This window comes from Pseudopipra pipra, chromosome 4 (assembly GCF_036250125.1).
Source record: "Pseudopipra pipra isolate bDixPip1 chromosome 4, bDixPip1.hap1, whole genome shotgun sequence".
Lineage (NCBI taxonomy): Eukaryota > Metazoa > Chordata > Aves > Passeriformes > Pipridae > Pseudopipra > Pseudopipra pipra.
In genome coordinates this window covers 14,350,792-14,378,272 of record NC_087552.1, presented here as the reverse complement: position 1 = coordinate 14,378,272, position 27,481 = coordinate 14,350,792, and the positions used below count along the sequence as shown (strand labels likewise).

General features: G+C 36.9%; 1 protein-coding gene across 1 annotated transcript in view; it reads right to left on the bottom strand.

Moving 5' to 3' along the window:
- Nucleotides 1-23,279: 23,279 nt before the first annotated feature.
- Nucleotides 23,280-27,481, bottom strand: part of HHIP (hedgehog interacting protein) — a 74,851-nt gene continuing 70,649 nt past the window's right edge. Inside the window, exon 13 of the mRNA XM_064651682.1 lies at nt 23,280-26,390. Coding sequence (XP_064507752.1) covers nt 26,197-26,390 — 194 coding nt within the window. The 3' untranslated portion in view covers nt 23,280-26,196. The remainder of the gene's footprint in view (nt 26,391-27,481) is intronic.

Genomic DNA, 27,481 nt, shown 5'->3' with positions numbered 1-27,481 from the left:
AGTGGCATCACTCTTCTACTAGACATGTAAAGAAAGCTACTTGTCAGCCTGTTACTCTCCAATGTCTAGTAAAGCAATCAGAATGTGAAATGTAGCCAGAATGTATAGGAAATTAATTTTTCTAGGCATGGAGACAGTCATTTGTACATACCACATTTTTCACTATTTTCACAATCTAACATATGTGACATTTTTTAAAAAACACTAACTAATTTAAATTCTCTTTGGCAGAAAGATAGATGCTTGAGGGATAGCTTGTTCCTACAATCTTTGTGGATAATTGGTAACTGGATGTAGACCAGCATTAGTGCTTCACAGGAAGGGTGGTTGGACATTGGAATGGGCTGCCCATGGAGCTGGTGGAGTCACTGTCCCCAGAGCTATTTAAGGAAAGACTGGACTTAGTTCCATGGTCTAGTTAACAAGGTGGTGTTTGGTCAAAGGTTGGACTTGATGATCTCAGAGGTCTTTTCCAACCTGATTGAGTCTGTGATTCCGTGGGAGACCCAGAGCACTGTGGAGCAGAGGGAAAGGGCAGCAGGGACAGAGGACAGACCTTGCAATGAGCAAGGCTTCCTTTGCTTCACTCATCACTGAACAGAGTGGCTACACAGTGACTGGGACCTCAGATATGTCTGCTGGAGGCAATTTTAGTTTCCTTGCGTGACCAGAGATGTCTCTTGGATTTGCAATCAAGATTTTAGGCCGGTCAATTTTACTGGGGAGGAGGAATTAGAGGTCAGAGTAAATGTGCCTCCCAAAGACAGCCTTACTACTTACAGACGTTGTGCCACAGTGGTTTTGAGCTTTCTGGTTCAGCTATATGTATAAATGAAAATATTTTGATGGCATTTTATCATTTTTCAAGAAAGCTAGGGCTTTTTTCCTAGTTTTAAGTGGAAAAGTCACTATAATATCTAAACTAAAAAATGTTACCTTCTAATTTTCTCTTCCCTGTTACATTCTTCTTACTGATTTTGCAGGGCAAATACAAAGAAACAGAATATCTTTTCTTAAATTATTTTATTAGGACTCAAAGATATTGAACAGTTTCAGGGTTTTATTTTAGCATACTACATACTACTTCTAGGCCTTACTCATATTTTCTTTGAATAATTTCAGGATTTTTTTTTTAATTTAAGACCATATTATAAAGCAAACTGTGGAAATTATTGCTGTAATTTTAAGGGAACCTAAATTATTTTTTAAACAATTATTTTCTAAACTGTGTAGGTTGAATCGATTCTAAATAAAAATAGAAACTTTCCTTATTAGCAGGGCTAAAAAAACCTCTTTGCCCATGCCCATGGAGCCTTACTTTTTTACCAGACAACCTCATGACTCACATTTTTTAAAGCTCTATTTTCATTAATGTATTTTTGAGTTTAGCAAGCAGGAAATAATTGATGAGCTACCCATGATAGCACAAAGCATTCAAGCACGTTATGCATAAAACAATTTTCCGTATAAGTTTCCAGTAGAACTCTCTTCCATTTGAATACTGCACAAAATAATTATAAACATGTCCCTGCCAGGACCCCTGAAAGGTACCAGCATGACTATTCAGCTGGTGTTGGGACCAGGTGCAATTTGGTTTAGTATAAAATTTGTCCAAAGAAGGTAAAAAAGACACACCAAGCCCTGTAAGTATGTGGTCTTAAGAAATGCACACAGCTGCAGGAAAGAACTGCCAATTAATGTAATTTACAACAGGTTTCAAAATCTTAACTGAGATTGTGAGTTGAATAGTGGGGGGAAAGGCAGAAGGGGATGGTGTAGAAGTTCAGGCAAAGGATGCGGTGTGGCAGGGAAAAAATGGGTAAGCAACATCTGGAAACTAACTTGAAAGGGGAAACAACCCAAATTGCAACTAGGAAGAGAGAATCCAGACTACAATAGATTGGAAAAGAACAGAGGTGGCCAAGAGGAGAGCTTTGTGGTTACGTGTCAGGCAGCGGGACACAAACACAATTGTTCCTTTTGACTTGGAAAGTTTGTTCACTTTCTCTAAGTATGATACCTGCCTAATTAGTTTGGCATGTTGTGCTGGTTGCAAGGTCTGAGATTAATAGAGAACTGTTTTGAAAAGTGGGAAGAGAGTAAACTCCTCTATTTTCTTCACAGCTCTGCTATCTGCGATTGCCTCGTGGCTGCAAAGGTTCTTTCCATCCGTGAGGATTGAGGTGATTTTATAATCACCTTCCTAAATGGTGTGTTTAACTACCGTGTGATGTGCCTCTAGAGGAGCATCTCTGCTTGTGTACACCTCATATATCGCAAGATAAATACTTTTTGTGGCAGGTTGCTCATAAGTCATGTTATCATCACCTTTGCCAGTCATATGGAGCCAATCACAGTTTTCCCTGTTCATTGCAAAAGAATGCAGAGCCATTGAAAGCAGCCTGTGAACACTTGCTTTAACTGTTACCAGTTGCTTTTCTCATCCCTCTTTAATTACTAATGGATGCTCTGGTCCACACTTACTGCGGTGCACAAAGTTCTGAAATACTGTGGATCTGCTTATACTTATCAAAATATTGAATATTCTTACAAGAAGAGGAAATACCCATATGACAATCTGAAAGCAAAGGAAATCAATCTTTATGAGACTAGTTAGGTAATTTTACAGCTGTCATGATATTCTAGAATACCTTATTCATCTTTGCACCTGCCTAGGGTGAAAACATTTCAGCTTTTCAATCTACAAGTTAGGGTCCCAGCAGCAAAAGTGTGTAGACTTTTGGAGATATGAGGAAAAAAAATTAACCATCTGAATTTAGTTTTACCAGAAATGACAAATATAGCCTAATTTTGTTCCCAAGCTGTCTCTTGGGGTGGGAAGGTGTGTCTATATGTCTCTAACAAAACCAGCCTTCTTTTGTAGTTTTGTTTTTTTTTTCACTTCACAGTGTGAAACCATTCCCCGGCTTTTCACCCAGCTGAGTGTTTTAGGCTATCTGGCTGCATGGCAAGGTTTTATCTTTTTTTTTGTTTGTTCCAATAAAGTAGCTGCAAATGGAGCGTTTGGGCTCTACCTTAGTATAGAGGGCAACATGCTAAAAATCTAGCTGGTGTTCACTGTCCTCAGCAGATGTTTAACATCCAGCCCTGTGATCCTAACACATGGATGCTTTCTCAGATTCCTGTATTTCCCTGTTACCAGCAAACCAAGTCTGTTTTCTGACTACTCCTCAAAGCATGAACAAGAGCTTTACAGAGCACTGAAGGAGCCTGTCTTGGATCTGTGTTTTATTACGTTTATTGCATAGTGTACATGAAAAAAGGATACCTGAACTCAGAAAATTTTATGCTAATGGAAGGTGTACAGTGAAATTACACCTCACCACCAGTTACTTCTGGCATCCTCAAGTTTTCTTGCAGTTAGAAAATAGGTAAGGGCACATAACAGCTTTCAGAGTATTTTAGGACCTGTGAACATGACTTATATGTATTCTTCTAAGAGAGATTCACCAATGAGAACTTCATACTTTTAGCTGAATATTGTATACAACTTGTAACTTGAATTTTTTTGACTCATGTAATTTTTGTTTTTTCCTATAGTGCCTTCTGTACTGGAAATATATTTCTATATCTAATACAATTAGATTTATTAAAAAAATATAATTCCACTCTGTGTACTTATAATGTAATATTGAAATAATTTATGTATTTTGGTATTCAAATTCAAGAAAAAATCAATTAGTTTTTGATGAAAGGTGAAGGTAATATAAATTTATTTGAGCAATTAGCTAGTATTGCTATTAGAAATGCTGGAGGTCTTGGGAAAATAAAGTCATCCTGTGGAAAATTGCATATTAAAGTAGTCTTTAGACTCAGAAGTTACTATTTTCTAGATATCTGAAATTGGATGTTGTTTGGTCTCATCTCTCTTCTTTGCTGTCCAGATTAATTTCCCAAGCCTTTCCAAAGGCATGTGAGCTGTGTGTGTGTCTGTTTTGCTGTTAAACAGTGGGCAGCTCTTTTCTCATTGTCTCAACCATATACTTCTGCTGGTTAGGGCAAAATAGTCATAAATATCTTATATTGCAATAATGTCTCGTGCAAATCCTTTCTTAGGCAGACAACCAAGAAATTGCTGCATTTGGTTTTGTCTGTTGGCACATTTTTCTGTAATCAACTAATTTTGGTACTGGTTTAGGGTTTAGGTGTTTTTGGTCACGAGTACTAGATATTCTAGAAGTCTTTTGGCTCAGTTCTTAGCAGAGCAAAGTTTTCAGAGTGGGTTGAGGAGGAGGGGTGATGTGCAGTGTGAGAAATGGTAAATGCCAAACAGTTGTCCCAGGCGAGAGCTGGAAGGTAGCCAAGGGCTGCAGAACAGAGCTGGCTGCTTCTAGGTTGTAGAACTTGGGCACAGGCTCCACTAGGTGGCACATTTTAGGAGACTTGGTGACATGCTGTTGACAATGCATCAATAAAACTGGATGGAAAGTTTTTTCTTTGATCAATATACAGCATGTGTTGCGTGCTTTTACAAGCTGTAAGTTTTGCTCTGGGAGCGAACGTTATTAATCCCATATTTCCTTGCCTGCAATGGAGGCTGCATTTTCAGAGCAGTCATGCATTCAGAATGTGTTTGTGTGCTTTAGACTGTAGAACGTTATCCAGATTGAAATGGCAGCTATTTTAATATCTGGTCTTTCCTGCAAACCTCCTTTTCCTAAACAATCTTCTGAGGCTCCATAGAACTTTAGCAATGCTCCATTTTAGCTTTCCTTCACTTAGAATTTGTTTGAGGCAAATAGCATATGCAGTGTAGGATATAGAGATACAACACTTGTTCTTGGGGTTTTTTTCCCTCAGAACTTTCACAAATAGAATCATAGAACCATTTAGATTGGAAAAGACCCTTAAGATCATCAGGCATTAAACTGAGACTCCCAAGTCCACCACAAGTAGTCCTGACACACTCCTTTAGCTTTAGGTAATTCAGGAAATCTTGTATATTGCATAGAAATTATTTTTTAAATCACATCAAGTTAAGTTTTGAAATTTTAGAGAGGATGATTTTTTTCAATAAGTTCTAAAGGTAAAAAATTTGAGGATTAGCATTTGCAAACTAATTGGAGTAGAACCACTTGGTATTAAATATCTTATTGAACCAAATCTCAAAGTGTCCCACTACCTTAAACATGAACTTATATCCACTATATTTTCTAAGTATTTATATTAAAAAAAAATCAGACAGAATGATCCATGACACAAGAATGTAATTAAATAATTACCTTCTGCGTCTTTTTAGGAAGTTCTATCTCACTGCAATTGTTGATCAGATAACTGGGCAGTAAGTTTTGTTAAGCAGGTTAGCTGATGGGTGGTCTTAAGAATATTAATATTAAAAGATAAAATCAAAGAATAGAAGCAGATAGAATGAAATCAGTTAACCTCCCACACTGTTTAGAGAAGGATTCTGTTTCACTAGACGCTGACTTTTTAAAGACCGTGACAGCCTTTGGATATCTCACCAGGCAAACAGTTTGTGGGCATAGATAGGTATGACAGACTTCCACAGATGTTTAGAAAAGCCTTCTGGTTCACCTGAGGTTTTGTATTAAATTTACTGAGAAGTGTAGTGAGGTGTGCCAGCCCAACTGAATAAATATCTCCAGCTTTTTTCTGTAAGTCATGCAGCTGTGCTCTGGGGAACCTGCAGAGAGGCTTCTGCAAAGGAGAAGGTTTCTTTTCTGGTAGAGGGGAGTTGTGCCACAAAATATGCCTGTCAGTGGTGGATGTCCCTACACTGAGTATGATTATGATAATGCAGAGAAGGAAGTAGCTATTGGATAATGCCAATCATGTGTTTTTTTTTGTTTTTTGTTTTTTTTTTTCCCAGATCTATTGAGCACCATTTTAGTGTATGTTTTTCAAACTCAGAGATTGCTTTTCAGTATCTATATTCATAGTCTTCCAGTAACAGAAATGGTGTGATTTCAGAGCTTAGACTAGTCAGCATTGAAAATTAGGTTCAGGTTTGTTGTGCCAGCTTTCCTTTTCTGTAAGATGTAACTAATATTTTATATATATTTAGAGAATTAATTGGCCCTTTCAAAGTTTTCTGAAACTTTGGGTAGAAGGTGATATAAAGGTACAAATTTTGAGTGTCAATATTTAATTTTGGAACACAAAATTTGGCCGTGAACTTTAAGCCAAGAGCCAAGAAGAAAGAGAAGAGAGACAGGCTAGTTTTAAAGGCAATGCTGTTAGGGAATATTCATTTCTGGTATTAACAGCAGATTTTATGTGCAGGAGGCAGTATTTACTTGCTATTAGTTTATCTGAATAAAGCATCTGTACAATAGTTCTAGTAGCTATTGAGAGGTAATTAGTTAAATCTTAATTTCTATCTGTAGCTGAGCTTTAGGTTTCTTGGTCAATGATACTGAAAACACCCGGACATTGAAAAGATTTTAACAGAACTTTTCACATGCTTTTGCAAGAGACATGGAATTCATAGGGATTTTGTCTTTTTGCTTCTTTAATCTGGGGCAGCAGTCACTTTTTTAAGTGATGAACCATCAAGAGTGAATCCTTTTTCCTACTACTAGCCTAAATTGTTACAATAATCTGCTGTATTCTGAGTTATTGCCTAATTGTTTATTTTTAGATAATTGATGTTAAATACACAATCATTAGGACATCATTTTACTGCAGAGGAGGCATAAGGATGGGGAAATACATAATACAGGTGTCAGTGAACTTATGAGAGTAAAACCTGGCTCAGAATAGCTCTTGCATTTCTTTTATGTGCATAATTTGATAAGTGTCTCAAAAACCATGAATCTTACAGTTTTAAAAATATTTAAAAGAGTCTAAGCTTTCAAATTCCTGCAGTATCATTTGATAGTGGTTATTGGTAAATGAAGTTATACTAAATCCCTTCTAATAGATAAGAAGGTCTATGATCAGTTAAAAAAACCTTGTGTGCAATTAACATGAACTTTATGGGCTTCTGTTATCATTGTATTGGAAATCAAGTTAATATTTGAAGGGTAACTGATCTATATTGGCTTAGAAAATCCACAGTGTATCAAATAAAATAGAAATGGAATGGAATGGAATCAAAGAATCAATCATAAAATGTCTTGGGTTGGAAGGAAACCTAAAGTATCATCACCTTTCACTAGACTGGGTTGCTCAGAACCCCACCCAACCTGGCCTGGAACTCCTCCAGGGATGAGACATCCACAACTTCTCTGGGTAACCTGTTCTATTGCCTCACCACCCTCACAGGTAAGATTTTTTTCCTATTATCTAACCTGAACCTACTTACTTTCAGTTTGAAACCATAACTGGTTCCTGATCACTGCAACTAAGGCTACAGCAAGTTTCGTTCTTGTGGAAAAAAATTTCAGTTTAATATTTTTCTGATGGAAAATATGAGTATGTATCCTTGAATCTAAAGATTTGGGCATTATTTTCATGCTGGAAGCAAGTTTTTACAGAGCCTGGGATTAAGTAACTAGTTTTCAAATGGTTTTGGGTCCACCTTTACCTTGAAATGATTGATCACATCATGTTTTGGTCTTTAATAAATGCAGCATTAGTACAGAAAGAGGCCTACAGGGTTCAGTAGTTTAATGAAGATTGTTGGCTAGGCATCAAGAGAATTTAAATTTCATTCTTAGTCTTAAAAATGTGATAAATCTGGCTATTGCTAAAAAAAAAAAAGAAAAAAAGGTCAAAGTATTGTGGATATTGTGTCAGTTTTGGAGTACTTTTGTTTCACAATTATTGCTTTCTTAAATATTTATCTAACAAGAAATATTTCTTTCTTGGCCAAATGCCTTTTCTGTAATAGAAAACACTCTGGTGAAAGGCTGAGATAGCTCTGTATAAAGTGCTGGCATCTGAGTGGTACACCTCTAACAACAGCAAGAACTCTTGTTCTTAAATTTTCTCACAAGGCAGGAATTGATCCAGAATTGATGTAATGTTAACTTAGGGCAAGAATGCAATGTTAACTGAGGAAATTGCAACATACCTTGACCATTGCTAAATTAATTCTTCTTGTGGGATATTTAATTTGATGTACATCACCTTTTTGTCTATTTGTGAATGAGTTCAAAATAATTCTGAAGATTTAAGATATGCTCAAACTTAGTGGTTGGAGTGAGTAATTTAATTTTTTTATGTGTTTAATTCAACTAGTGTAGTTAAATAAGAGATATGTGGTTAAATTAAATACAAGAGTTGGACCTATTCAGTCTGGAGAAGAGAAGGCTCCAGGGAGACCTTGGAGCACCTTCTCTAAAGGGTGGGATCCTAAAGGGGCTACGAGAGAGCTGAAGAAGGACTTTTCACAAGGGTGTAGTGATGGGACAAGGGGGAAATGGTTTTGAACTGAAAGAGGGCAGCTTTAGATTAGATAACAGGAAGAAATAATTTACTGTAAGGGACTGAGGCACTGGAACAGGCTGCCCAGGGAATCTGTGGGTGCCCCATCCCTGAAAGTGTTCAAGGCCAGGTTGGATGGAGATCTGAGCAACCTGGTCTAGTGGAAGGGGTCCCTGCCCATGGGCAGGGGATTGTAGCTAGAAGATCTCTAAGGTCCATTCCAACCACTTAACATTCTATGATTCCATGTCTGAAACATAATCCACAGTATATGGGGTTTGTGGGTTTAGCTGGGTTTGGTTTGGCTTGGAGTTGTTTTCTTCCAAACCATAATCATTCTATGATTCTGTGATAATCAACCAACAAATAACTCCAGTACTTATTTGATATCATATTCAAATTTAGCTTGATAGATAACATGGCCAAAAGAGAAATTTTTAATCTAACGCATGAATAAAATTCTAAAATTCTGTTTTCTTGTTAAATACATGATTCCCTTTCTAGGTATGTTCATCAGGATCTGCTTTATCATTTCTGCAAGTAAAATGCCAGAATAGCTGCAAAAATAATTGAAAGTCCTGAGCATAAATACAGTAAATCCATTACAAATTTAAGTTCTTAGGTATAACATTCTTCTGCAGATTAATCCCAGTGTATTCATATCTATTTACTGATGTAATTTCTCTTCTAAAGACGGCATTCAGTGACTTGGGCCATGCATGGTAGGATAGAAACAGTTGAGACAGGAAGGCATACATGCTAATAATTGACACAGGAGAGTCATCTTTTACTAAGATTTGGATTCTGATATGAAGGAGTAAATAGTCTTATCCAAAGACCTGGACAGCTCTGTGCAAACTGGATCCACAACTGCTACAGCAACACAGTCGTGCACCAAGTGGCTTCGAGCACTACAGAGTTTGACACAGAGGTGGAAATGCCAGAGCCAGTGCCCCTGACTGCTGTTCTGCTCCTGGGGCTATCCAGTGCCACATCCAGCAGTGACATCAGTAAAAATGTCTGGGGAGAGATAGGGACTAAAAGGTAATTAAACTTATCATATTCACAAACAATTCACAGCAACGAAATATAAGGAAAACTGTTATTGTTCATATTTGTAACTTTTTCTTCAGGGTTCATTATCCTATCAGCTCTTCTTTCTTTATAATCTTTCATGCCATTTCACTTTTCTTTTTTCAGACCCTCAGTCTTTTCTGATCTGTGTTTCCAATACCACAATCTTTTTACTATTCTATCCTATTTGGTTTTTTTCACTTTGTCCATGGATGAGGAGCTCAGGAATAGCTAACAGAAATCTCCTCTGAAATAAACAGGAGAGAATGTAATATAATATTAATAACAACAATCACAAAAAATAGAATGGCAATTTAAAAAGTGGAACATTCTCCTTATTACTTTTCCATGGTCAGAAGAAAATTCAAGGGCTAGTCTTGCTCTGCATTCTTTCCTAGAAATTTCAGAAGGTAGTACAAATGTTGCCTAAGTTCTTGTTTTTCTGAGAAGATCTGTCTTTTTTTCCCAGGGTATCTGTAGTAGGAGCTATCTTTGTACTCAAAATTTATCTTTTGTAGCTGGATAAAATTGATAAATCAAGTAATCTGTGAAAACCATAACCAGAGAGCAAAGCTGCTTAATGGCCATAACTTGTTTTAGGATGTGAACTTCAGTGTTTTGTGGATAAAAAATGCTAAATCCTGGAGTTTATAAAAACTTATTTTCACATTTTATTTCCATATTTGAAAAATATCTGGGAATATGAGTTTCATTCTCAAAGTCTCTTCTGTTACTGTGGTAGGGATGAGTTTCAAAGTCTTAATATTCCACGTGCACTATTAATGAAGTAAAATTGGGTAAATAACATCTATCAATTTACTTTGAGATTTGATTTAATGACATGCAAATGTTGAGCTTTCCCTTATATTTACTCTCTTCTGATTTTGCCCCTTTTTTGTGTTGAAATGATACAATTATTCATTAAAAAAAAAGAGTAAGTAGTCACAACCAACTTGAAGCCTTGATTAAGATATAATGTGTGTGTAAATTGTAGCACTTGCTGTCCTGTGTTCCCAGCCTGACGTGGCTTTCTTCACTGGTCGAGACTCCAGTATTTCAAATGCTCCTTTTTTTCATGCATAAAAATGTACCTCCAGCCCATCAAACCATTTCCTTGGGAAGTTGTGGTTCATGACAGCATGACCAAGTTAGTGTTCTAACCTGGAAATGAAAGGAAAGCAGAAGCTGAGCCGTTTGAGAAACATTGGCACGGCGAGGGATTACCCTGTCTCCTTTTCCCCAAACCACATTTTTCTGGAATTACGCTTCCAGTGAGAGTCCCCACCCAGGCAGTCCTGCTCCCAGATGAGGTAAAGGAAGCCACCAGCAAGCTGAGCTGGGAGCTGTATTAAGCTTCTCTGAGCTGGAAGCCTCTCTTCATTACATCACACCTGGCCATATTTCAGAGATTAATGAGCAGCATCTTGTCAGGTTTAATATATCGCAGGGCTTTAGTTTACACTGACGATGTAATCATAAATTCCCTGAGCTGTGAACTACACCTTAAGGACTCGCATGGAGTTCTGAGAAGGCAAGGAAAAGAAATGACTGTAAACTACAGAGTGTGCCAGTTTTGAGAAAAACCTGCAGATTTTCTAGGACATTAGGTTTCAAAAGAAGGATTACACACAGACTAAACAGAGTAGAAGTCATAAAAATTTAAAGACATCACAAAAATAAGATCCTTTTTCGGTATGACAGAATACTAAAGGAAATTTATACTGAATTATGCCACCCAAGCAGACCCATTAATTAACGTAATGAGAAAATATGTTCCATTTCCATGGACCCAAGCGTGTCAGGAAGCATTTGACACTTTAAAAAGGGGGAGAGGTGCACTTCAGTGCTCTTGAAATTCTCAGGTTTTAGCTTATCTATTCACATTCGTGTTTGGGCTGCTGAGGCATTCAGATATGTACTAACCAAGAGAGAGAAAGAAAAAATTGCTGTAAGCGACTGATATGTCTAAAAAAAATGTAAACACATTTGTGCTGTATAACTTTTAAAGTTCTTTCTTGTATCTTAAACACTGGAGAGATTATCATATAATATCATGTCGTAAGAAATCATGAGTGAAAAGAAGCTTTTTATTCTCAAGATGTGATTCGGAACATATTATACATGTGAAACTTTAAAATCCATGGGCAGATGCTCTCTGTTCATTCCAATGACTTATGCTTCTAAAGCTGGCAAGTAGAGCACTTTACAGGATCAGGAAATAAAAGCCAGACTTTCAAGGTTGTTCAGACACCAATTTTCTGTGCAAAGGATTTTAAAAATCAGGTTCTAATTCCTTCTCTCAGAGTTTTATTCCATTCCTGTTATTAAAATATTACCCTGCATATTGCTTGGAAATTCTTATGGCCATTCTTTGATAGGAGCAAACAGAAATAATTACTTTAAACCTTAATTTTTTTAGGATGCAAACTCCCCCTGGTACGTGTTCTTTCATTTCCTGTCTGTCATGATCAGATGGCAAGCTGATCTTAAGAATGGGACATTGTAGGTAGCATCTTCTGCCATGTGTTATGTCTGAATAGCAACTTCCAGATGTTTTCATCCCTATTGATTTGAAGCATTTTTTATAAGTGGGACTACCCCCTGCAGATATATTCTTAGATTTACTATGTTGATCCATCTATATTCAAGTGAGGCATCACCATGGTATATTTTAATAAATGTATATTTTGTACATATATAGCTGATGCTTAAGGATTTTCTAGTTTTCAGGTAAGTACAATTTTTATGCATGCAAAATTTTAACAGTTAATTACACTTCTGCACATAAGTCTGCACATCTCATACAGCTCAGTCAATTCTTTGATTTTTTTTTGGATTAAACTTTGTTTCTTTTCACCTGGTGGCAGGAAATGGGCCTGCAGACCACTTCTCTCTTTTGTGCTAAGCAGTTTACATGCTGTGCTGTGGCTAAAATAATGCTTGAAATAATTTGGTCGCTGAGAAGCAGCAGAAAGAAGGCCAAACTTCATGCTTTTACAGCCACATAAAATGCAGGAGGTAAGTAATATTAGCTAACCTATCTGTGTGGTTGAAATGCAAGGTAGCAGTTGTTTTATAATAGCAGGAAATATAGGATAATTGTTAAGGCAGCAAATGCAGGAGAGTTTTATGTTTAATTAAAATCGGTGAAAATATTTTACATAGGCAAAATCCAGTTTATTTACTCCAAACATTATTCTCTATTGCGCTGGCATTTTATAGGAGTGCTAATCACTACCCTGATTATGTTAATCTCAACATTTGCAACCCAGAGAATATTAGTTTGTTTAAAATCTTTTGTCTCTTACAGTTATTGTGGAAAGTTTGCCAGCACTGCCTATATCTGAGGAGAAACTTACTGAGGAAATGGTGCTAATAATTCCATTATAATAATTGATAGAAAGCTCTTTCTGAGCAGGTAGCTTTCAAAATAGGCAGAGGAAGGAATCTGATTTTCTTGGGTTTATTCCTTATAAAAGGGTTAGGGATTAATTGTTAATTACTCCCTGTTAATTTGAGTTTTCTGATTTGATCGTTTTCTGACCTGTTGAAGATAGAGAACACTTCAGCACTTTATTTTACCTGTTCAAAAGAAGCATGAAAGGATTCATTTAATCTTGTGAGTTTTTAGTGTCTCAGTGCCGTAATCTGACAAACCTTTTGTTTTAAGCTTTTTGTAGGTGTATTCATTTGTCAGGGATCTGAAGCTCAAAACTCACAATAACATACACACGCTGCACTGAAGCCCATTGCCGTCTGAACTTGCCTTCCTAGAGACTCTGTTAAACTTCATCAGATTTTAATTGCTCTGTGGGTTGGTATTCTGGCACCACTGAAAGCACAGCCATAGCTCCTGTGGACATCAACAAATCTGGATCTACGCTGTGATTTTTTTTTCTTTCTTTTGCAGGTGGATTTTGAAAGCCAAAACCTTTTAGCTCTCAGGTGGTAATTTTTATGTTGGGGCTGTTTTCTTAGTGGTTCGCGTGGTAGCTTTTGCTTTTTCTTTACCATTTTTCAGTCTTCTCTTCTTTGTAAATCACATAATAGCTTTGGTTGGAAGAGACCTTTAAAGATCATCTAGTCCAACCCCCACTCAATGAGCAGAGAAATCTTCAACTAGATCAGGTTGCTCAGAGCCCTGTCCAGTCTGACCTTGCATGTTTCCAGGGATGCCAACTTCTCCAGACAACCTGCGCTGGTGTTTCACTACCCTCTTTGTAAAAATACTTCTTCCTTATATCTCTTCTAAATTGACTCTCCTTCAGTTAAAAACCATTACCCCTTGTCCTATAGCAACAGGCCCTGCTAAACAGTTTGTTCCCATCTTTCTTATAGGTCCCCTTCAAGTTCTCAAAGGCTGCAGAAAGGTCTCCCTGGAGCCTTCTTTTCTCCAGCAACTCCAACTCTCTCAGCCTTTCCTCATAGGAGAGGTTCTCCAGCCCTCTAATAGTGTTTGTGACCCTCCTCTAGACTTGCTTGAACAGATCCGTGTCTTTCCTCTGCTGGGGACCTCAGAGCTGGAAGCAGAATAACTATTTGTGAAATAGTAATAATCAAAAAAATCCCTGACTATTCCCGATGAACAAACACTTTGGGTTTTGTCTTTAAATTCTTACAAAACATCTTGATATTTCAGATATATATATATATATATGGCTCTGTCACAGTGAATTTTAAGTGAAGAAATGTGGAAAAGGCAGCATTCCCAGTGCTGCCTGTTGCAAACAGACCATTTAGAGGCAGCAAAAGGAGTTGGCTCACCTGAAAGGAGGAAGAACGGGAGCATTTGGTCCTGATTCCTCAAGTGTGTATATATAAATTGGTAAGCAGGGATAATTTAGTGGGCTGATTTACACTTTCAAATGAGCTTTCTAAGCCAGAAGATTTTGACTCCATTCTTCTCTCTCTTCTTTTGATCTACCATTTTTTGTCATTTCTGGCTTCACTGTAGCTTGGATTCAACCAGAAAGACAGCAGTCAAAGCAATTTCTTGGGAAGTAACCAGAAGTTAGATCCACCTCTTTCTGAATTGTAGTGGTGTTCTTATCACTAAAGTGGCACCACCACCCATGAAGTTAATTGAGGTGCTGACTATGACTAACTTTTCAGGATTCTCTAAGGTCTCAAGCAAGCTTTGGCAGTTGTATGTCTTATCCTGCATTGCTTTTAGAAGGAGATAATTATCTATCTCCATATTGTTCGGGTATGTCTGAGGATGTATGCCAGCCAGAAGAACTTTTAGCCATATTAAAAGAAACACAGTGAGTTCAGGTGCCAGCAGATTTAAGTACTACTGGAAACTGGGTAGATGGAATTGTTGTTTGGGACTCGGAAGGATTTACAGGCCTGGAAAACACTTTGAGTAGATATCAACAGCATGTAGCTTAAAACCTGCTATCATCCCGGGGGGAAAAGTGGTCCTAAACACAAACACAACAAAAGAAAACAATCCTGTCTAATTTGTGTATGACAGACTTGAAGATATTAAGAGTGTTCCACCTGGGGTAATTTCGGGTGAATGTGCAGTCTCAGCAGTCACTGCTGCCTGAGTATTATGTGATGGGTTTCATCTCCAGGCTAATAGAAGATGTGAAGAATTTTCAAGACAGTAAGCTTAGAAAATATTAAAATGCAGTTTATCTGCATACTGAAAATCTGATAATTCTGTAGACGTTCCATCAGGAACAAAAAGCTGTAATTATAAATGCAAAGTAAATACGATTCTAGTAATTCAGAGGGGCCCCTTAGACCCAAATTCATTTTACTACTAAGGTATTTAAATAAGAAAACCCAGAAAATGCCAGACTACTGTATTCTTTGGAATAATTTTAATAAGCTACCACGGTGATTTACCATGTTGCATCCTGTTGCGTCCTTTAATAGTTGCATCCTGTTCCCTATATTGAAGTCTGAGCAACTCAGTAACTTCACTATAATTTTTTTCTTGCAGAACCATCTTTAAAACTACCTAAGCTCTTGCTTACCTTTTCACCACTTGTTTGCATCGATCTCGAACAAACAGCTTTGAGCAAGTGCAGAAATGATGCATGAGGTATTATGCATGTGTGTGTGGCTGCAGGTTTCTGTTACAGATATAATAAGCAAGAGGTATATGCAGAGAGCACAGTTATACATCTTGGAAACCTCAGGGTTAGGCTGACATAAGTGCCTTCTGATGGCTTGCTGGGTAAGATCTAGCACGAGGCTCTCTAGGGATGAATTGCTTAAAAAAATAGAAGTGGGTTTGACCACATTTATTTGATATTACATTCATAGGTGTAAAATAGCAGTTTATAGTTTCACTTGTCCATTTCCCTTGCTCTGGAACTGCCTCCCTGATCAAGAAATTCAATAGCTATTAAAAGCTGCAGCTGTACTAACAGTCTTATGCTTTATAGGAGGCATTTTGCAGCTATTACTGTAGAACAGGCGTCCTGTGCCAGTACAGATGTTACGTCCACCTTTCTCATAAGCACTTTATCTGCACCCTGGGCATTGCATTTCTAATGTTTGCTTGAAATTGCTAAACGTGCTCCGTAGCTGTAATTTATTTGGGCTGGTGTAGTTTAAAGACCTGAAAGCTGTGTCTACACCTGTTCTATTCATCCAACCAGGAAAGCACAAATTCCACTGCATGGGAGCTTGTAGAGTTTGCATCTCTTCTTATAAATCTCCTGAACTAAATGCAGCCACTTGATTCACATGTATGTCCTCCTTCCCTGAAGTGGAAGTAGCTTGCATATGTATTGCAGAATTTCAATTTTCTGATACTGAAAGGGGAACGTACCACTTGATCTAGTGGAGGATGGGCATACAACTCCTACATTCCATCCCTCAGCCAGTCCTTCTCTGAGTAATGGAATGTACATAGTGAAAGATGAAACGTGGAAGTTGCTCCAGTGTGTCCAACTGGAGACAACTCCGCTAGTATGATGCCACTGGTTTCATTGTGGAGTGATGTGACAGACACTTCTGAGTGAGATGTATTTAAAGTGATACAAAATGAGTGAGAGGGCAAAGCAACTACTTAACCTGATTCACCTCCTGACAACACCAACATCAGTGATTTGTACTAATGTAAGGTAAGCGACGGTTGGAAGACGACTGAAATATTGACAATATCTGAAATTTTCAATATTGAACATTGAACCAGTATAAGAGCCCTTCATTCAACTGTTTTAGCCCAAAATTTTGGAAATCGGACAAAATCCAGGAGTAGTCCTAGCTTTGAAAGACAAAAAAATAAACAAAAAAAAAGAACTTAAAAACCCCCAGAAACCACCCCAAACCAAGCAAACAAGAAAGCCACTGTTCAGTGAGGTTTTCCAAACCAAAGCTATGTCCCACTTTGCCCAGAGATGTATGTCATCCGTAGACATGTCATCAAATATGACTCAAACCAACCCTTCCCCCAAAATAAATAAATGCAACCGCATAGACCGAAATGATTCTTTGGCATTTTAAAGATTCTACCCTACTTACTTGTGGTGCATTTTTAATTTGGAGTTAAACCAGGGGCTGATCCCTTACTTAGTGTTTTTGTTAAAATAAAATAGAAAAAAAGAACTTGTGCTGTAATCAGTCTTGTTAAAAACTTGTAAATATGTAGTGAGTTTAGTGCATTGAAATGGAAAAGCAGCACATCTATAGGAAAACAAATAAAGAGCAAAGGACTTAAAGAACAGAGCTGTATGTGGAAATAAAGAGAAGGCAATAAAAGGGCAGAAGCTTATTCATGTATGTTTTGGGAATAGTGATTAAATACTGAATCAAATATAACAGTAGTAACTGTATTACTAAAATGAAATGCTGCTGAATTGTGCGTTTAAGCTTTGAATTCCTTTTGAAAGTTTTGATGACTTTTGACAAACCACACAAGCCTCTTTCAAGAGGCCAAGGATACCTCCTTTGGCTCATCCAAATGCAGAGCAGAATTTGGCCCTTCAGCTTTAGGATACTATCAGAAGCTCTAGGCAGAATTACAGTCTTGCTGTACACAGCTGAGTGTATATAATTCTTTAAGTAAAATTCATGTCTGATGTGTTGTAAAAGGAATGAAAGGTAGCTGTTAATTCCAAGGCTTATAAATATGTCAGTGGGTTTTCATAATGTCTTAATAAATTACAAGAGCAAACTCAGTGACTCATGATGTCACCAGAACTACATGCTGCACTGTATTTATTGTAATTATGTACTATACCTCACAGAGTTCTTTTACTTTCTACATGAATATAATAGGTCCCACTAAAAAATCAAAACAATCCTCATGGATTTCTTAATTTTTTTTTTATTTGCCATGTTCCAGCTGTTTTCTTGTTGAGCACTTCTTGAAACGAAGAAAATTTTAAAGAAAATGTGCTTAAAAGAACATTGCTGCAACTGCTATATTTATTCACTGAAAAGCTGAAGTAAAATATAGTTTCCAAATATCCTCAAATTTGGGTGAAGTTCAAATTTTCCTTGGATCCTAGTTTTCTGGCTGGCCACCAGCCCATATCACTAATGGTATAACTAGCTGAAAAATGGAAAAACAATTTCATGAAAATTTCAAGATTATTTTGGCTTAGTCCTGAAACGTAAAGATAGCATCAATATCGTAGTTGGTAATGCTTCATTCTTTAGCCTAAAAAATAAACACAGGACAGGCTAAAGACTTTAGGTAAGTTAAATGTGTGAGACTAATTCAGCAGCATTTCAAAACCACTAAAGTAAACTCAGTGTGTGAAGAAGCCCTTGGCTCTTTAGTGCTCCCTGTCCAAACTGGTTTTTGCTCTCCCAGTTATAAGCTGCAAGTGCAGTTGGCATTTAAGTGTTGTGATTAATTGTTCTTTTGTATCAAAAACATACAGTGGGTTGATATAGAGTTGGCCCTGCTCCCACATGTATGCTCAGGTGTCGAGCTCAATGGTACAGAACCTGTTACTTAAGGTGGGGAGAAAAGGAAAGAATTCCACACTGCATCCATTTTTTATGGCCCTTGTCTTAATCATTGGAAATGGTACCTCTGAATTTAATGTGTGTTGATTTGATGACGTGCTTCTCTGAAGATATTAAATAGACAAAACAAAGAAAGGACCCCGATGTTTCTCCCATCGTTACCCAACTAATTCTCCAAGACACCTGCACATGAAATCCCCTTGTTCCAGCTGCATGGCCACTCAGGTGTTGCTTGCAATGACACAGGTATCTTTTCAATATGGATGTCTTACTTTTCTATCCAGGAAACCCCGCTCCAAACTTCCCATTCCAAAAATAATAGCAGTGTTCAGTCACATTTCATGAAAGCATCTTAGAATTTATATAAACAAGACTAGTGTACATTTCAAAGAATATATAAAATGCTGGCGTTTTGCTTTTACTGCAGGGATCAAAGAGCCGATTAAAATTAAAATTTCATGAACTTTAAATTATGCATTTAGTCATAAAAAAATATTAAAACAAAAAAATTTAAAGCAGCAGGTGTACCTTATATAGTAAGATAAAGTTTAATATATTTTATTAGCTTAAAGGACACAGAATAACTATCTATCCAGAACTTCAGGCATGCATTTACATAAATATATTAAATTAAGAAAAGCAATTATACACTTAAACATCCTTTTGTCTAAAAAAATCATTAAATCCACAGATTAACAATAAATCCAACTCTATGTATTTATCACTTCCAGATACAACTGTTCCATTTCTCAGATATTACACAAATACATTTGTTAGAATTTATATGCATTATACATATATTATATATTACATAATAGTGTGTATACATACATGGTGTTCAATAATATAATAATAATTTGTAGTTTTTATAGCACTTTTCATTTGAAGAGCTCAAAGCGCTTTACAAGGATTGATTTGACTAATTTTCAGATGGAAAGTGGAGGCACAAAGATGCAATTATTTCAGGATATATAGAATTTGTGACAGACAGTAACTGAATTCTCTTGTTGTGAACTTCAGTCATGCTGTCTCCCTAAGAAGAAATGCACATATAGCTTATGTAGTCTATGTAGGTAGACTTGCAAAGACTTGTAAGGTCTCAAACCAAGAAAGCACTTAATTAATTATATTAATAATGTTAAGCACATGACTTCAGTGAGACTCATATGCTTAAAATTACTTGTGTGCTCCCGGTGCTCTGCTAGATTGGTGCCTGGATATGCTTAGTAGTATAATACAGTTTATAGAAGATACTTAAACCTAGTTTGAATGATATTTTCTAAGCTATTTCCCCACATTTCAAATGTACATACAGTACCTGACAGCTACTATAAAATAAAACTAATTGAACAGGGGAATGTCACAACAGTAATGTTCTCAAGTGACTGAAGCTTGTTATTTCCTTTTCTGCTTGGCTGCCATTACAATCTAATTGTTCTCAATTGGGACTTGAAATGTTAATTCTGCAGTATATTTTGTGGGGGACAGCTAATAGTATTTCTGGGTAATTCACAGGGTAGGGTTACTGCTTCTGGTGCTAATGGAGATCACTACAAGATACATCTGGTGGCTTAATACCACATGGTTTCTGGTCTTGGGATATCTTGATATGAATTAAGTTAATTCTGCACACCAGTTTTTACTGCCTAGAACATTTTCTTTTTAGCAGCTCCTCCTAAGAACGTTCAGAAAACAGGATTGATTGTTACTGCCTTGTGATGCAAAACACCCTTTTGTCCTACAGTAAAATGAATCCTACAGAAAAAACAATCTCCAAACCAGCCACCTCTCTCTACCTTCTTTCCAAGAATATTGTGAACACAGCCACTGTGTATATTCACAATATTTTGCTGGTGCCTCCTTTCTGAAATTTCCTTGGAATTAAAGCAATTTTTCACGTAAAATATTTTTTACTTTTTTACTTCTCTTTTCATTGCAAAACGACAATAAATAGTAAAATCTCATAGACCATAAGAGGAACTTTACTATATGATACATTGGACCCTATTGATAACTTGTAGCAGATGGAAAGTTGTTTTTTATCAGTAGAAATAGAACTCTTCTCCAACAATGCAGCTTGCTGTCTGTGCAATAATTTCTGACATTTTTGTTTGTAGAAGCCTGTCTGTGTAGACAATAGGCAAAGACACACATTATACGTATTTAACACAGAATATTAAGTGTTTGTGAATTTCTGTGGCATGAAATGATTGCCAGATGATATCTTTTCAGTACTGAGAGCCCTGGAAGCAGGTGTGTTGCTTGGCTTTCAAACCAATCCGTACAGTGTAATGTGAAGAAAAATTTCCTACAGAAGCCTATGGGAGTTTTATTTGGGTTATGGAACAACAGGATAATCCTTTGCTAATATATAAACCAAATAGCAATTCCTAATAACTCAGGAGTGAACTGAAGGAAAAAGGTGGATGTGTCAGTTGACCCATTTGTGCTATAAACCAGTAACATTTCTCTTTTCCCAGCAATGGCATTAGAAATACTGTCTGATTAGTCAGACTACCCAGTGTAAATCCATGCAGGATTAATCGCTGGGCTAAGATTTTTTGGACGTCGAAACCATTTTAGAGCACAATAAATTCTGTGTGCAGAGCTGTAACTGAAATCAATGAGAACAAAGGCAAGCAGCAAACCCACGTGGAGGACACGTCTAAGGAGTGTCTGCTCATGTCCCACCCTGTTATTGCTTAGGCCTGGCAGGTCACTACTGAGGACTCACCACTTTCAGTCTCCCTAGTCTTACTAGTAAGGGTGACAACATTTTTTAATTAGGATATAGTCTTGATTGAAATGTTACACCATCCTTACTACATATACAGGAAAAAAAAGGTCTGAAAACACACCTAATACGCCAAAATCATCCTTTGTAATACTGGACTCAAAACAGCCGAGGGAACTGTTGCAGGGCTGAATCTGCAGGCTTATTCTGGAAAACATTGGGCTAATGGCTGGAGATGCAGACACAGAGAGGTCATGTGTGCACTGATGTCTGAAGTTAAGATCTTCTGCCAGCTAAGTGGATATCTTTTAAAGACTTAATCCTATAACTAATGAAGTCAATAGGAGATTTTCAGTTGACATCAATGGACTTGGAGTCAGGCCCTCAAAGATTAAAGTAATCCTGTACTAAACTTTCAGGTGGCTTCTGCTGTTTCACACCTATAAACCAAAAAGTACGTGTCTTATTTCACTGAATTACTCTGTTGTTGAAAACAACAAACTTTTCAGCAAAACAGTATTTTCTCAATGTTTCTAAAACATTTTGTCCTGAAACTATTTACAGAAATATTTATCAGGTTTTTTTATCCAGAACCTAGATTAATTGGTATAAATTTTCTTCAAATTTGAATCGGAATAAATTTAAAGTGTTGGTTGCCTTTTCGGTGAGAACGTTATTTTTTTTTTTAATTGCAAATTATTAGTGAGTTTTCATTCACTTCCTGGCTTCCTTTTGTTTTTTTTTTTCCTGAGACGAGGATCACGTTTTAAGTTGGAAAGAAGATCAAAATTGTATAATTCCTAAATAAACTGATACACAGATGAATTAAAGGATAATAAATTAAAACACTGAAAAGCAATATTTCAGAATCCCAGGAATATCATTATGCTTTTCAGTTAAGGCATCTGATCACTGAATTGAAATTGGTAACTTTCTGACAAGCACAGTGACTGGAAAGTGTCAAAGTGATTTCTCTCTTCCTCCAGCTTCAGTCTACCTGTGCCTGAACTTCTCAGCCTGAGCCTGAGCTGTGTGAGACTGGTACTCCTGAACTGTAAATATCCAGCTAAGACACAGTATTAGAAGTCACTATAAAATAACAAAGTTCTGTGGAATGATCAAAAGATAAAAGCCTCAGCCTGCTGGGAAGCCTTTTCGTTGCACATGTCTGTCAGGCAGTTTCAAAAATAATAAGCATCACCTGCAGCAACCAGGGGTTATTAATGTTTGCTGTGGTTCTAGAAAGGAAGAAGCTGCAAAGCCAAATGTGGAGAAGTGAATGAAAGGAGGAGATAAACAGAGGTGTCATGTTGGTGATACAGAATTTGTCCTCTTAGTTATAACTAACATACACACATTGCATGACATATAATAACCTATGAGGATTTAAAGGTATAAAGGGTTTGCATCTGTGTCCCTGACTGTTAACAGGAAGAATTTATTCCCAGGAAGAGGGTTTGAGTTAATATTTCTTATTGGACGCATTAGAAAAATGAGTTTACTGTTTTTCTGAAATGCAGTGAAACAATTTGGAGCTGATTTTACATAACATCTGTCTCCTTATATTCCAATAATATGCCTTCTTTCTGATCAGTGGCATTTAAAAGGAGCAAAATGAAAGTTTTCTGTTCCAAAATAATAAAACGGAGGTTTTAAAACTAGCAGACACCAGAAACAGAGTTATGTTTCTTGCAACAGGTATGTTTGTTCTCTTTTAACAGTGGAAAGCCTCAAAGAATGCTTGAAATGTACAATGTGTTGGGAACAGAGAGGCAGTATCTCCGAATAAAGGAAGAAATGAATGGAATAAAAGATTAGGAGAGAGAGAGACACAGAGACAGAGACAACTTGAGCACATACATAAAATCCCTTCTGGAGGCCCTTATCTAATTGCCTCATTTATCTAGTTTCATTTATAAGCTCAGTTTTATTCTGGGACACTCTCGGAGGTTGTGTGAGAATGGCTGCAGAATGACCTAACTGGCAACAGGCTTTCTACAGACCCCTTTTTTTTTTTTTTTTGTATGCCAATTCTCAGGGCAATTACTGCAGTTGCCCTTTTTATATCAGCATCTTGGGTGGCTAGGCCTGGGGTTTGCTCACTCTTTTTAATAGTATAATTTCTTTTGATAAATAAGCAGCTAGGATTTTTTGTGTCTTTTTTTTTTTTTTTTTTGGAGAATGCTTCTTTTGCAGTGGGACTTCCTATGTACATGTGGGCTTAATGCAGATGTTTGCTTTCCCATGATATAAAAGATGATTTAAAAATGAAACAAAACACTTTCACAAACTATCTCCCCTTTCCCTCTAATCTTCATTTAGATTACTTCTTAGTTTTCAAGTTTTAGTGGAATGACTCAAACAGAAAATGTTTTTTAAATAAAATAAGCTGAAGTATTTTGCTTAAATTTTGAAAGTAATTTCTGGGTGCAGCAGAGCTGATATAAGGTTTTGCCATTGATTTGAATAAGGCCTGGATTTAATTCTTAGCTCTTACTGGAGTTTTATTTTCTGATTTCACTAGTATACTAAATTGTCTTTATTATTAACATCAAAACTCTAAGATCATTGTTATCCCTTCTCTGCATGACTGTGGCATATATATTATTGTGAGTCTTCAATTTAGGTGCCATCTGTGGTATTTTTTAAGGAACTAAGCAGTGAGAAAAGAACTATCACATCTCCCCAGCTGGTTGTTGAAAATAATGTGTCACAGTGGAATTAAAGTTGGGTTTATTTTTAAATATATTTCATTGAAGAAAGTGTTAAAGATGTTATCTCTGTCAGATATTTAAACGTTGCTAAAATACTTCAGCGACTTTCTTGCTTTGCTGATTATGAAGAGTGTAATAAAACCGCGCTATGTGACAGATTTAGACAGCTGGCTCATTCAGGAGAAGTTCACATTTTTGTCACCCACGTTGAATAAGGAAAGATTAGATGCTAAGGTCAATTTACAAAAATGGTTGTCAGGACATTTTTTAATTGTAAAACTTTTTGTGATGGAATTCAGGGAAAAGACTAAAGGCAGAAAGCAGCGGAGACAAAGAGCTGCTATTAACCTACAGATGCTACCACAGGGTTCATTTTAAGATTGGTCACACTGCTTAGCCAATGAAGTGTTCGTGTGACTATAAGGGACCACCCTTTTCTGGGGTGAGAGGGCAATTTGGTCTTCATGCTCATTTAATCCCAAGATGTCTTTCAATGGACTGTCAGTTGAATCTACATTGTGCAAAATTATGCATGCACTTTTTAATGCAGACCATTGTTCTCTGAGCACTTAACCAAGATTTCTCAACCAATTTCCATGTGGCATGAGGTCACTCGAAACCCAGGCAAACATATATGGAAGGCAAATGTAATTTTCTGTTCCTCTGAGCTGGAATGTGTGAGACACAGAAATGCAAGTATCAGTCGCTCTGTAATTTCAGATTTAATACCTACTAAATGAAGACTGACAAATTTCTATAAAGGAAAATTTGTTGCATGTTGCTGCCCTGGAGAGGTAATTTTGCTACTGGAGAGTAATATGGCTACAGTCTTTTAGATCTCATTGACTAAAGTGTTGTCAATTGTTGATGCATGAGCAGCTGCTTATAAGGACCACAGGATGTGCACACTGTGGCTATTTCGTTTTCTTGTCTTAGGCAAGATTTTATAAAAGCCAGATAGTGCAAAGGAAACCTGATAGATGGTAAGTAGTGAGCAAAGAAACTGCCAATAATACCCTAGAGCTGGAGATGAGAGGGCACCAGTTCTGCATATACATGTAATTAGACTCTTAATACCTTAGAAAACCTGACTATAGCATGTACACCATATTTATTGATCCATTTACAAAGACTCAGTTTTGTGTTAGCTCTTGAAGGAACATTTACATTTAGAACCACATTTGGCAAGAATCACTCTACGACTTGTACAAGTGCCACCGTGCACAGGCAGCACGTGCTCGTGTGAGCTCCCGGCCAGGGACGTTCTGTTCAGTGTGACACTGGCAGCAGCCTGCCTGCATAACCTCTAACACTGTCCTGTTACACTGAAAACCACTTTATGGACACTTTTAACACATGCTGAAATTTTATTGTGATTGGTTGGCGGTTGTTTTTTTTCTCATCCGTCGTAAAGGAACACAAGTTGACACAAGGATACATTTCTAGATTAGATCCACAACACATTAAAGTGTGTGTGTTTGCTCTCTCTTTCCCCGTCTTTCCAATTAAGCTGGTGAAAAATGTAACTTTAGTATTTTACAGGACATGGTAAAGCTGTCTCATCTAGGTGATGTCTATATTATAAAAATAAAATAAAATAATATAAATATGTAACATGAACCCAGTGCCCACCGTTAAATAAAATATATGATAAAAAGCAGACCTTCTAGGATGACTGGTTTTGAAATATGCGAATATAATTTAATTATTAAACACTTGAAACAATCTTGATATTAAGCTGCGATAACCAGATTTTTGCATCTATGCTAGATAAAGAAATGCGTAACATTCTGTAATAGAGTTACATTGATGAAAGTGAAGGTTACAGTCTTACAATGAATTGCCTAGATAGGAATGCATTAAGCAGTTCTGAAATATTGTCTCATGATGTAGTTCAGTTCACCTTAGAAACTGTTACAACTGGATTTTATTAAGTCCAGCAGTTTACACGGCGACGTTTGAAAACTGCTTCCTCACCGCTCTAATCAGATAAGTACAGACACGAGATTGCTGGGGTATCAAAGAATCCATTAAGACATCATGGAAGTCCTGTGACGAAAATGTGGTTTACAGTGGAATTGCTTTGTAAACTATTTCTCATGAAGAAATAAATATTAAAAAAGATTCCACTCTCTGCACAACCGTATTTGTGGTTGTGCATGGGTATGTGTGCACATATTGGATATCGGGACGTCTGGGGAGACGTACGGGAATATTTACACACATACGAGGGATTTTTCTGCACATTTGTGGATATTATACTTAAATTAATAAAGTAACTCAAATCACCGGTATTTGCTGCAGGATATAAGAGTCTTTGAAAAATGACAGGATTCAAAACAAATGCCCGTTGAGAGTGTAGTTTCCAAAGAGTCCCAGGAACTATACAATGTAGCTGGTTAGATCCAGCAAATAGGATGTCATGTCTAGGATCTGATCAAGAATACCTGCCCTTGTCACTCTTCGGATGCTTCTATCCACTTGTTCACACTGGGGGCCCAGATAGCCTTTTTTACATAAGCATTTATTAGGCCTTACACAGACACCTCCATGTCGACAGGCTGGGTCACATTTTGCTGTGGGGAAAAAAAAAACCAGTGATTTTTCTGATTTGTTTAGAACATCACAAACTGAAAAGATGCAGTTACACATCCTAGCCTCGTAGTGATGAAGCAAGCATATAAATTAAAAACAAAATAGAAAAAATGAAATATTAGAAGTTTCGAAAGCATGTTTTTAAAAGTTCTAAAATATTAGGGGGAGGAAGTAATTTTGTATGTCTGAGTGGACATCACCTATGAAAGACTGATAAATAACAGATATTTTTTAATTGTCCAATTCCCATATTCGGACTGGATATTGGAGTGAATAGAGAACCTATTTCAAAAGACTTCAGGCTCCACATATCTTATAATTTGAAAACAAGATACACATCACACCTAGATCTAGACCAGGGGTGGTCTACCTCATTCCATTTCTTATGCTGCCATCCCAAAGAAGTCCTGAAGTTGGTGGGACATTTTAGCACCTGGCCATCTCCAAGTCAGCAAGTGCTGAATCTCAGGTAAACTCCTTTGTCCACACAGAGTTCTGCACTACACTCTTTCCTTAGCAGAACAGACTAAAACTGAGCAGAGATGCACTCCCTTGGCTCTTGCATCACTTAACCCTGGGACCAGGATTAAATTCCATTTAGTGAAAAAAGAGCCAGAGTTATTTTTTCAACAGTTTTTATCAGTTATATAGGTTTTAAAGTTGTCCCCTCTCTCTTTAACAGATGATTTACCTATCGAGTTCTCCGTTAATCAGCTTGCTTCAGCTTTTCAAATATAACTGCTATTTTAAATTGTAGCCAGTGTTAGCAAAACTAATAATAACTTTAGTTGTGGAGGTATTTTCTTCTGGAGTAGAGTCATAGCACTGTGATATATACAATGTATCTTTCTTTCTTTTTTGCAGGCATTATGATGTTTAGTGTTATCTATTACAATAAACTGTAATATAGATTTACAGATATTTATAATACACTATTAAATACAGGTTTCTTAAATTTATCCACATACTTCTTAATGACACTAGAACAAAACTGATATCTCGTAGGGTAATTTTTCTTATTTCAATTATAATAGTGGCTTGAGGTCCAACTTAGACCATCTCTGTTAAATGT